We start from the raw sequence: 13,534 nt of genomic DNA on the forward strand, positions 1-13,534 counted from the left end.
GCTTCTCACCCTATCTCTAAGGGAGAGAGCCGCCACCCCGCGGAGATAGCTCATTTACCCGTGTTCTTGTCCTTTCGGTCATAACCCAAAGCTCATGACCATAGGTGAGGATGGGAACGTGGATCGACCGGAAAATTGAGAGCTTTTCCTTCCGGATCAGCTCCTTCTTCACCACAACGGATCGATACAGCGTCCGCATTACTGAAGATGCCGCACCGATCCGCCTGTCGATCTCACCATCCACTCTTCCCTCACTCATGAGCAAGACTCTGAGGTACTTGAACTCCTCCACTTGGGGCAAGATCTCCTCCCCAACTTGGAGATGGTACTCCACCCTTTCCCGGGTCAGAACCATAGACTCGGACTTGGAGGTGCTGATTTTCATCCCAGTCGCTTCACACTCGGCTGCGGATCTATCCAGTGAGAGCTGAAGATCCTGGCCAGATGAAGCCATCAGGACCACATCATATGCAAAAAGCCAAGACCTAATCCTGCAGCCATCAGACCGGATCCCCTCAACGCCCTGACTGCGCCTAGAAATTCTGTCCATAAAAGTTTGAACAACCCTCACTGGAAACGGGTCCGACTTACTGCCGGAAATGCGGACCGAGCTCTGGCACTGATCATACAGAGAGCGGACCGGCACAATCAGATTGTCCGATACCCCATACTCTCTGAGCACTCCCCACAGGACTTCCCAAGGGACACGGTCCAATGCCTTCTCCAAGTCCACAAAGCACATGTAGACTGGTTGGGCAAACTCCCATCCACCCGCAAGGACCCTGCCCAGAGTATAGAGCTGGTCCACAGTTCCACGACACACAACCACACTGTTCCACCGGAATCCGATTTCAAGGCATGCTAATAAATTATAACTCTAAGCAACTTTTTATTAGAAATGGCAACAGCTAAGGAATTTAGCATCCAACGTACATCGGAGCCAATGTCAGACCCGAAGCAAGAGGAAAGTGAAGAGGATGTAAAATCAGAAGTGAGGCTGGAAATAAACACATCTCAAAGGTTTGTTTAGTAGCGTCCTCTTGAAATGCCTTCCAGTGCTATAAAGCTATAGTTACACAGGCTATGTATTGTTAAATAATTATGTACATCCCCGCAATATAGCATTATACATAGCCTCTTTATATTTGTAAAGAAACATGCAGTCCGCTTAATTTGCAGTGTAACTTCGCTAACATATCATTTGAAATTGTCAAGCTATGGTTTGATTTACCGCTTCATTGTCTCCACCATTGCCATAAATAGTAGGGACTGACGCCGCCATTCAATTTAGTTAAGGGTAAAACCGCTGTCTTCAAAGTTCTTTGCACACACGAACGGACACTTGCTACGGTTGTGGTAGACACATTGCCACAAAGCACAAAAGTTAACCGGGACTTCTTACTTTTTCAGATGAGGATGGGTAATGCAGCTAATAACAGGACAATCTAGGTTTTTGGGTCAAACCTAGGACACGTGATTACCATAATTACCATGAATTCATTAACGCGGACCCCAACTTTACCCTTTGTGCGGTGTTCGGGTCTGTGGGACCCGTTTTCATTTTTTTATTAAAAAAAAATGATATAATTAATAAATTTTTCAAACTAAGACTCAGTTACTTTGGCTCATTTTCTGTGAAGAACATCTATCAGAATACATACTTAATGACCACACACCATACACCCCTCCTACACATTTCTATTACATACAAGATGTCTGGGTCCACTGGACCTGGGGCTAGTAGGAGTGTGGAAATTGATGTTCTGTTTATCACATGCACCCACCCACACACACAGCAGGCCTAGACAGGAAGAGGACAGAGTGTAGGTACACAGAACATCAAAGGGTCAAATGTGCGAGAAAATGAGAGCAGTGTTGATAAATTGAGATGTCTGGGTCCACTGGACCCAGGGCTAATAGAAGGGTAGAAATTGATGTTCTGTGTACCGCACCACCACACACACACACACGCACACGCATGCACACAGCAGGCCCAAACAGTGTTGATAAGATTAGATGTCCGGGTCCACTGGACCCGGGGCTAATAGAAGGGTAGAAATTGATGATCTGTGTACCGCACCAACACACACACACACACACACACACACACACACACACACACACACACACACACACACACACACACACACACAGACACACACACACACACGCACACAGCAGGCCCAGACAGTGTTGATAAGATGAGATGTCCGGGTCCACTGGACCCGGGGCCAACACACACACACACACACACACACACACACACACACACACACACACACACACACACACACACACACACACACACACACAGCAGGCATAGACAGGAGGAGGACAGAGTGTAGGTACACAGAACATCAAAGGGTCAAATGTGCGAGAAAATGAGAGCAGTGTTGATAAATTGAGATGTCTGGGTCCACTGGACCCAGGGCTAATAGAAGGGTAGAAATTGATGTTCTGTGTACCGCACCACCACACACACACACGCACACGCATGCACACAGCAGGCCCAAACAGTGTTGATAAGATTAGATGTCCGGGTCCACTGGACCCGGGGCTAATAGAAGGGTAGAAAATTGATGATCTGTGTACCGCACCAACACACACACACACACACACACACACACACACACACACACACACACACACACACGCACACACGCACACAGCAGGCCCAGACAGTGTTGATAAGATGAGATGTCCGGGTCCGCTGGACCCGGGGCTAACACACACACACACACACACACACACACACACAGTAGGCATAGACAGGAGGAGGACAGAGTGTAGGTATACAGAACATCAGAGGGTCAAATGTGCAAGAAAATGAGAGCAGTGTTGATAAATTGAGATGTCTGGGTCCACTGGACCCGGGGCTAATTGAAGGGTAGAAATTGATGTTCTGTGTACCGCACACACACACACACACACACACACACACACACACACACACACACACACACACACACACACACACACACACACACACACACACACACACACACACACACACACACACACACACACACACAGCAGGCCCAGACAGTGTTGATAAGATGAGATTTCCGGGTCCACTGGACCCGGGGATATTAGAAAGGGTGAAAATGATGTTCTGTGTAACACACACACACACACACACACACACAGAGCAGGCTTAAACAGGAGGAGGACAGAGTGTAGGTACACAGAACATCAGAGGGTCAAATGTGCGAGAAAATGAGAGCAGACAGCATTGACAAACAGTGTCGCAACCTGGTGCAGAAACACAAAAGAAGAATCCCTGTGGGATGCAGAAACTGGCAGAGAAATGTTTTATGCAACGTTCATATTGTTGTTACTCAGCCAGCGTTTGTGGGTCTGATGGACCCTTGCATTTTGTGGCTTCTAATGCCTCACAATAAAACAATTTTAAGTTAAAATACTGTACGGATGTTTATTGGGATAAGGTCAACTTATGACCACCACTGGTTTTCACTTTTGGAAGATGTCCCATCACGGAATACAAGCAACATAAAATAATTTTTGTGTGCACTTTTTGCAAGAATGGTGTTGAAGACTCGTATCTTGGCAGGGTTACTGAGCTGTCTCTGTCTCTCTCCAGTGGAAGGCACACGACGGGGTCATCCTGAAGGTGGACTGGAACTCAGTCAATGACCTCATACTGTCAGGAGGAGAGGACTGTAAATATAAAGTAAGCAGCGTTTTCGGTGTGCGCTGCTTTTTGTAGTCGCACCTTCAAAAATGATTCCTGTGTGCCTCCTCCACAGGTGTGGGACAGCTTCGGCCGCCTGCTTTATTGCTCACTATCACATGACTACCCCGTCACCTCCCTGTCCTGGGCTCCAGATGGAGAAGTGTTTGCGGTGGGCTCCTTCAACACGCTGCGACTCTGTGACAAGACCGGGGTAAGAACAGCTCATTTACTACCTCTCTAATAGAAAACACTCCCTCAGTAACTCGCAATGGGGAAGTCATACACTCAAATTCATCTTTTCCACAGCACTCGAGGTGTTTTGATGATTAAGGGAGTTTTTTTTTTATGACACAAACATTAGTCATGTCTGGAAAGGCTTTGGTTGTTAATAAGATGAAACAATAGAAACTGATATTGACATGTGTATTCTATCATTCGTTTGATTTTTTTTCCTGCATGCCGAACACATCACAGTTTTATTTGGTTCAAGATCACGTTTTGGAATTGTAGTACTTCATACTTCAGTACCAAACCAGCACAAACCCGTTCAAGATGAGACAAACAAACAGTGTACAGGGGTACAGAGGACAAGGCGCCCTGTATAAGATAAGAAAAAGGTAAAACGCAGGGGAAGGATGACTTAAAAAAAAAATACAATCTTAAGTGGGAAAAAAACCTCCATAGCAAAGCACATATCCATATTACAACAAACATCAAAAGATATCTAGCAACAGAGGGGAGGGAGTGGGGGGCCATGGTGGCAGGCCGCAGCTCTCAGGCGCTGCCCATCCGTCAATCACCCCTATGGGAATTGCGTCAAGGGCGTTGGATTGGGGGTGGGGTATGTGTGTGTGGCGTATATTTTTTTTGTGGATGCATGTAAGCCTGCAGTATGTCTCTGTTCCGCGGCCCTGATGTCGTTCAGCCGATAGTCAGTCCAAAGTCAACAACAACATGTGTGTGTCCATGAGAGACGAGAAGGGAGTTTGTTGTGTCTTCGCCGCACTCTATATATATACATATATATATATATATATATATATATATATATATATATATATATATATATATATATATATATGTATATATATATATATATGTATATATATATATATATATATATATGTATGTATGTATGTATGTGTATATGTTTATATATATATATATGTATATATACATGTATGTATATATATATATGTATATATATATGAGTGTGAATGTTGTCTGTCTATCTGTGTTGGCCCTGCGATGAGGTGGCGACTTGTCCAAGGGTGTACCCCGCCTTCCGCCCGACTGTAGCTGAGATAGGCGCCAGCGCCCCCCGCGACCCCAAAAGGGAATAGGCGGTAGAAAATGGATGGATATATATGTATATATATACATGTATGTATATATATATATATGTGTATATGTATATATGTATATATATACATGTATTTATATATATGTATATATGTATATGTATATATGTATATATATACATGTATGTATATATATATATATACATGTGTATATATATGTATATATATACATACATGTATGTATATATATATATATATACATGTATATACATACATATGTATGTATGTATGTATGTACAGTATGTAAATATGTATATATATATATATATATATTTATATTCAAAAAGAAAAAAAGGAATTAAATATATATATATATATATATATATATATATATATATATATATATATTCAAAAAGAAAAAAGGCAAATAAATATATATATATATATTTTTTTCTTCTGTTGTATCTATATATATATGTATACACATATATATACATACGTGTATATATGTATGTATATTATGTATGTAATGTATGTATATATATATATATGCATACATGTATGCATGTATATTTGTGTATATACAAGTATATGTGTATATATACATATATATTTATATATACATACATATGCATATATACATATGCACACACATGAATATATATATGATACATAAATAAATAAATAAATATATATATATATATATATATATATATATGTGTGTTTGTGTATAGATTCATGCATTAATAACACAATGTGGATTGTTACAATCATGCATTGATTGTCCAAGATGTTAGGTGATATTTTTTCTACCTGATTAAATGTTTCTGATATTCTGTACTTTACACGTAGTACAAGTTAGTAGTAGTAGTTTTTTTGGACATGTTAAAAACAAAGCAGAGGACAAAATAGTGGAATATAGGAAATCATCTTGATAACATTACAGTAAGGTACAGACATAGAAAGAAATATTTCACAATGAAAACACACAAAATTAAAACCATACATAATGGTTAGGTTTTTGTAATATCCAAAAAAGAGTGGGAAGAAGTGAAACTTATTTACTCCCACCCCTTATTTGTAAATCAAATCACGAGCTTTCTTATCATCTATATTATTATATACACTGGAAAATTTATTGGTCTTAATAAAATATATTATCAATAATATTTTACCCAATTTTACTAATGTTACACTTTTTTTTTGCTTTATATGTAATTCGTACTGTTTGTATTTTCAAAAGATCGCTCCATTTCAAGTAATTTTGAATGTCATAAAAATGTATTGTTGTGATCCCTATAGCCTGCCCTGTGAATGATGTAGTGTGCTTATATAATTTTTGTCCCAAACTTCTGCACATGAGTGCAAGTTAGCGGCATTCATAACTCTGCATGACAATTGTTTAACATTTTCTTCCTACGTATTAATAAAATGTAATATTCAGCCTGTTAAACATTCTACCATTGTGGTCTACCAACCACAATGGTACCAACCAAAAAAGAGGATACCATAGCCATAGTAATAGTGTGTGGTGAACTGTAATGACCAGATGTGGTCTGCAGAGGGCAGTGGCAGGCATGCCTGCAGTATCAAACTTAGTATTAATCAATCAATCAATCAATCAATCAATCAATCAATCAATCAATGTTTATTTATATAGCCCTAAATCACAAGTGTCTCAAAGGGCTGCACAAACCACTACGACATCCTCGGAAGAACCCAATGGTAGCGAAGAAGACAAGTTCATTCCTTCACTGCAATGAGAATACACTTCGTTTCAGTCTGCCAGAAACGATTTATTTCGGTAGAAATATCGCAGAATGTCACCGCACCAAATTGCAACACGATTTATTTGCTGTTTTGTTGGTCAGACCGGATGTGAAGCGTACCGCTATTATTGTGACGCCACCAACCAAGAAAAAAACTTGATAAATTTTGACGAAAATCTCCAATAAAAGTGTCTTTAGATTTCTTCTCTACCGTATTTATTTTTGCTTAGCTCGTATTCCACTCTACTAAAGCAGTTTGAGTAATTATCGAAATGTTATGTTTTCGATGCACCTAACTCAGCGTTCACTCCAATGATGTTGTTTCATGGCGATTGAAGTCAAATTGTCTTGTCTAGTCCAGAGAACAACTTGACATGGCTTCGAATCTGAGATTATATGTATGTATGTATGTACAAAACCCAAAACCAGTGAAGTTGTCACGTTGTATAAATGGTAAATAATAACTAAATACAATGATTTTCAAATCCTTTTCAACTTATATTCAGAAGAATAAAATAGAATAGAATAGAAAGTACTTTATTGATCCCTGGGGGAAATTCAGCACCAAAGTTCGCTCACAATAGATAATAATAGATAATATATAACATATATTATATATATAATATATGAATAGTATAAATATATTCTGGGCTTCACGGTGGCAGAGGGGTTAGTGCGTCTGCCTCACAATACGAAGGTCCTGCAGTCCTGGGTTCAATTCCAGGCTCGGGATCTTTCTGTGTGGAGTTTGCATGTTCTCCCCGTGAATGCGTGGGTTCCCTCCAGATAGTCCAGCTTCCTCCCACCTCCAAAGACATGCACCTGGGGATAGGTTGATTGGCAACACTAAACTGGCCCTAGTGTGTGAATGTGAGTGTGAATGTTGTCTGTCTATCTGTGTTGGCCCTGCGATGAGGTGGCGACTTGTCCAGGGTGTACCCCGCCTTCCGCCCGATTGTTGCTGAGATAGGCGCCAGCGCCCCCCGCGACCCCGAAAGGGAATAAGCGGTAGAAAATGGATGGATGGATAAATATATTCTACATATATTCTACATTTAAGTGCAGTCAAGGAAGACTGCAATGAATAGACTGCAAAGACAAGATATTTCACGCTCCAACTGGAAAACTGTGTTATTTTTTGCAAATATTGGCTCATTTGCAATTTGATGCCTGCGACATGTTTAGAAAAAGCTAGCATGAGTGGCAAAAAAGACTGAGAAAGTCGAGGAATGCTCATCAAACACTTATTTGGAACACCGCACAGGTGAACAGGATAATGGGGAATAGGTTAGGTGCCATGATTGGGTATACATATATATATATATATATATATATATAATATGTATACATTTCCTAACTGTATGTATGCTTGCTTACTTAGCATGAGATATTGTTGTCATTCATTCATTGACACTTACAGTGAACTTTAACTTTCCATCATTTTTTTGGATGCAATGCAAATGATTCCCACATTTTTTGGCGATGGCATGTTTACAAAGCCAAAAACTCTACAATTAAAAGAAATGTCTAATGAGGTACTTCAGTGTGCCTTAGCTGCTTAGTTGTCCAACGCGGCGCCCTGTCGTCAAGCACGGGGCTGTTGACCAATCATTCAGGAGATTGTCTGAAACCCGAGTTGTCCATACTCTCTCTGGGGCTGCATGAGTGCTGCCGGTACTGTGATATGAATTCCAACATATACTGTCATGTTCGAAAGAAAATCTAAACTATAAGGGCTGCACTTCATTTTTTTATACCCTGTTCCGTGTCACAAGTAGCAACCTGGAGGCAGGATTGTACAAACTGTTGTGAAAAATAGGTTTACATTCAGACGTCAAGACAGATTGTTGCATCGGATGTGCTGTGGTGAAAACAAGCAGAAGGACCTGTGTTTTGGTGTGTCAATCACACGGTGTTTCATGCTCCAGTTTGATTTAATTAGGATCAAATGTTAGCTTTCCTTCTGGTGCAGCAAAAACAAGGATTGGAGAACATGAAAATATCCGAGGCGGCTCATTCTTAAGAACGATAAGTTGTTTTCAAAGAGGTTATCATAATACCACACGTAAAATATAATGAAAACATCTCTCTTGCTGTAATATTACTCCTTGGTTTTGTGAAGAGGGCATTACAGTCAATTGAGCTGAATCCAATACATCCGGGAGGTAAATTAGTGAGGGTTGGACTCCGCCAAGGCTGCCCTTTGTCATCCATTCTGTTCACAACTTTTATGGACAGAATTTCTAGGCGCAGTGGCTGCAGGATTAGGTTTCTACTTTTTGCAGATGATGTGGTCCTGATGGCTAAATCTGGCCAGGATCTTCAGCTCTCACTGGATCGGTTCTCAGCCGAGTGTGAAGCTCCTGGGATGAGAATCAGCACCTCCAAGTCCAAGTCCATGGTTCTCACCTGGAAAAGGATGGAGGAAAGGCATCTCCGGGTTGGGGAGGAGACCCTGCCCCAAGTGGAGGATTTCAAGTATCTCAGAGTCTTGTTCACGAGTGAGGGAAGAGTGGATGGTGAGATCGGTATGGCTTCTTCAGTAATGCGGACGCTGTATCGATACGTTGTGGTGAAGAAGGAGCTGAGCCGGAAGTCAAAGCTCTCAATTTACCGGTCAATCTACGTTCCCATCCTCACCTATGGTCATGAGCTTTGGGTCATGACCGAAAGGACAAGATCACGGGTACAAGCGGCCGAAATGAGTTTCCTCCACCGGGTGGTGGCTTTCTCCCTTAGAGATAGGGTGAGAAGCTCTGCCGTCCGGGAGGAACTCAAAGTAAAGCTGCTACTCCTCCACATGGAGAGGAGCCAGATGAATTGGTTATGGCATCTGGTCAGGATCCCACCCCAACGCCTCCATAGGTAGGTGTTAAGGGCACTTCTGACCTGTAGGAGGCCACGGGGAAGACCCAGGGCACGTTGGGTAGACTATGTCTCCCGGCTGGCCTGGGAACGCCTCAGGATCCCCCGGGACGAGCTGGACGAAGTGGCTGGAGAGAGGGAAGTCTGGGCTTCCCTGGTTAGGCTGCTGCCCCCGCGACCTGACCTCGGATAAGCGGAAGAAGATGGATGAAGGATGGATGGAGGTAAATTTGTCTCTTTAGATGTTTTGACGGATGCTTAAAAATGAAATAATTCCCTTGTGGATCCATCAATGATTATGACAATCGTAGTGATTGTTGAACATTCCAATCATAGCACCCAGAATCGTAATCCAATCATGTCGACAGAAAGTCGGCACACCTCTTGGTTGTAGTAAGTTTTGAACTGATGAACTAATTCAAATGAGACCCACTTGGTTCGAACTTCTTGACTATCCATCCATCCATCCATCTTCAACCCCTTACCTGGAATCAGGTCTCGGGGACAACAGCTCCAGCAGAGACCCCAGACTTCCCTCTCCAGAGCAAAATTAGCAACTTCCCCCTGGGGGATCCCGAAGCATTCCCAGGCCAGAGAGGAGATGTAATCCCCCGCATCTGGTCCTTGGCCTGCCGCGGGGTCTCCTCCTAGTGGGACGTGCAACGAGGACCGCCTTAGGGAGACGCTTGTGAGGCATCCGCACGAGATGCCTGAACCACCTAAGCTGGTTCCTTTCCAAGCGAAGGAGCAGCGGCTCTACTCCGAGTCTCTCTCTGGTGACTGAACTTCTCACCCTATCTCTAAGGGAGATGCCAGCCACACTATCCACGATCTTATTATTTCGTTTATGACCCGCACTTCATGACCATAAGTGAAAGTAGTAATGTAGATAGCTAGGTGTCCTGGGCATGACGTTAAAGTGTATAGTACCTGACTGCCCACTAGCTAGAGATACGGTGAAGACCTCAACGGCGGAGCAGGCGGAAGACGGTAGTTTTAAGAACTACCACAACAGCTGTGATGGCGGGAGAAGGATGCAGCAGAAAAGGGTCCCCAGTCGTTTAGGACTCCATTTCACTGGACTCAGACCTGATTCTGTCAAAGGTCGAGTGGTGACTGTGCACCAGTCCCCCCACGTAAAACGAAGTCACGCACAGGCATCCTCCATGAAGTCACGCACAGGAATCCTCCATGGAGGGATACACCCCTACAAGGAAGATCGTCATACTCGTTCGAGTGACCGCTGATGATGAGATAGCTCAGTAGACCGAGAGCTTTGCCTTCTGGCTCAGCTCTCGTTTCGTCACAACAGTGCGGCAGAGACACTGCAATACTGCCCCGGCTGCTCTGATTCTACGGCTGATTTCCCTCTCCATCTTTCCCCTGACTCGTGAACAAGACCTCAAAATACTTCAACTCCTCCAACTGGGACAGAGTCTCGTTCTCTACAAGGACCTAATCATCTGCAAACAGCAAAGAAGCAACCTTTAGCCTCCCCGAGACGTATACTTTTTGACTAGTCTCCAGCAAAATATCAGAGAGTAACATCTTTTTTTCCCAAGATAGCGCCACTGTAGTGGCTGCTGTTGGCAGGAGTTCTGTGCTCTTGTGTCATTCTTTTGTGTTTCCCTCTTCGAGACTTTTTGGGACTGTGTGACAAAGGGTGGCACTATCGTGACTTCTGGATCTGCCTCCTGGGAGCCTTTTGGCCATGGTGACAAGCTGCTGGGTCTCTGCCACACCAGAGTCTGTTTGGAGAGACTGGAGGAGATGCGGATGAAGAGACAGGGCTGCGGAGCTGGCACTGAGCGCCGGCACGAACAGGCTTCACAGTGTCTTGGCTGAATGAGCAGGTATCGGACACCTCAGTCTCCTTAGAAGCATCCTCGCTCATCCATGCGGACCGGACTGGCCGAGTTAGTGGGCGGCCGAGAGTGGAGTCGGCTCTCTTGGTTGCTTTGTTGGGTCTGCTCCTGTCTTTGGCCATGCTTCCTCCACCCCAGCAGACGATTGCTTGGAACACCGCAGAGGCCACCAAAATGTATATGTTTCTTTTACTTTTTATTTATAGCTGTATGTAGAAGTGGCTGGTTGCATCAGCTCTGCTCTTTTAATGTCTTTAATGTACTTTGTTTTCTTTGATGTTCGATTCTCTTACAGAGGGATGTGGGCTATGGCTATGAGTTGTTTTTTCCCTTGGCCTCAGTCTGGATCCCCTCTCCAGCGGCGCAGGTTTAGATCGATTTTTTTTTCTTCTCTCACACCCCAAACACCCCCATTGTTACCGGTACCTCACCTTTTTTGCAAGGGGCGCCGGAAGTTGGCAGACCCGTCAGCGATCCTGTTCTGTCTCCCTGTAATGTTTAATCCTGTTCTGTAACCTACTCAGTGGCCTAGTGGTTAGAGTGTCCGCCCTGAGATGGGTAGGTTGGGAGTTCAAACCCCGGCCGAGTCATACCAAAGACTATAAAAATGGGAGCCATTACTTTCCTGCTTGGCTCTCAGCATCAAGGGTTGGAATTGGGGGTTAAATCACAATAAATGATTCCCGGGCGCGGCACCGCTGCTGCCTACTGCTCCCCTCACTTTTCCAGGGGGTGATCAAGGGGATGGGTCAAATGCAGAGGATACATTTCACCACACTTAGTGTGTTTGTGACAATCATTGGTACGTTAACTTTTTCTGTCTCCCTTTAATGGTTGATCCTGTTCTGTCTCCCTGTGTTTGTCTGATCTGAAATGGGATTTTGCTGAACATTTTAATTTCCCCTCTCGGATTGATAATTTCTGATTGTGATTTCTGTTTCTGATATAAACTATAAACAAATCATGTAAAAGATGTATTTATTGGTTATTTTTTGCAGTGATCCAGTTCACCTTATTATGTCTTTGTTGATGTGGTTGATGAGTTCCATTCTTTGACAGTTGTGCCATTTGCCTTACTTTGGTGCATCTTGATGGGGGATTATGGCCCTACCCTTCTAGAACTGGAGGAAGAAGGCTACGCTTGCCTTCTCCTCCCTAAAGCTCCTCGGAGACAGTGTGTACTGTAGCGTGGCATGGGAGGCTTGCCGAAGGAGGAGGAGTGGGAATTAGGAGGGGAACAAATAGTAAGTCCCTCTGTCCATCTTTGTGCCTTTTTATTGTGTGAATTCAGCCACAACAAGTATGGTCGTGAGTTCCTCCACAAACACGGACCTGTGTGAGAGACATTGTGTGTTTGCCGTGCCCTCGCAAGGGTTAAGCAGATGCTAAACTTGATTTTTTTTCCAGTTAGCACTAGCGTGACTAATGGGAAGGAGTTTCATTCTGTATCTGATACAATGAAACCTTGCACTTTGACTAGGACTGCTGGCTAAGCAAGATCAGCGCCGCACGTTTAACCCCTTCACTCTCCTCTTTCCCCGAATACTTATCCCTCGTTATTATTGCAAAGGAGTTGATTTTGAGGTAAACGTGCACTGGAGTGGCCAGAAATCTTTTCAATCTCTGACGGCTGGGATGTATTGGGGATCCGGTTGTTGTTTTGTATGTGTCATTTCCTTCTCTTCACGGAGCTTTAACAAGACAGGACACAAAGAGGTCCACTGTCCCTTTTTACAAGCTGGGGGAGAAACAATAAGTCAGTGTGTGTGTGCCTCCCGTAGTACACGCATGTGCCTGCATGCCGTTGCCGTGCAAATGTGCCTGCGAGACAGCAGTCTATTTACGAGGGGCTTGCAGCTGGTGTCTAGCGTCTGGACCCTGTCACCATCCCTGACACTGCCACTGGCTAACAAGTAGGACCCATTGTGCCAGGCAATCTCCTTCCACCATTCTGCCCCCTACCACCTCCCTTCATCCAATGTACTTTTTCACTTTTTCCCCTTCCCCTCCCTCAACTAACTGTACGACCACGCCATAAAT

General features: G+C 43.6%; 1 protein-coding gene across 1 annotated transcript in view; it reads left to right on the forward strand.

Moving 5' to 3' along the window:
• Positions 1-13,534, forward strand: part of ift80 (intraflagellar transport 80 homolog (Chlamydomonas)) — a 114,698-nt gene that overhangs the window by 19,489 nt on the left and 81,675 nt on the right. Inside the window, exons 7-8 of the mRNA XM_061878111.1 lie at positions 3,602-3,691; positions 3,768-3,905. Coding sequence (XP_061734095.1) covers positions 3,602-3,691; positions 3,768-3,905 — 228 coding nt within the window. The remainder of the gene's footprint in view (positions 1-3,601; positions 3,692-3,767; positions 3,906-13,534) is intronic.

The sequence above is a fragment of the Nerophis ophidion genome, linkage group LG18, assembly GCF_033978795.1.
Source record: "Nerophis ophidion isolate RoL-2023_Sa linkage group LG18, RoL_Noph_v1.0, whole genome shotgun sequence".
NCBI classification, from domain to species: Eukaryota; Metazoa; Chordata; class Actinopteri; order Syngnathiformes; family Syngnathidae; genus Nerophis; species Nerophis ophidion.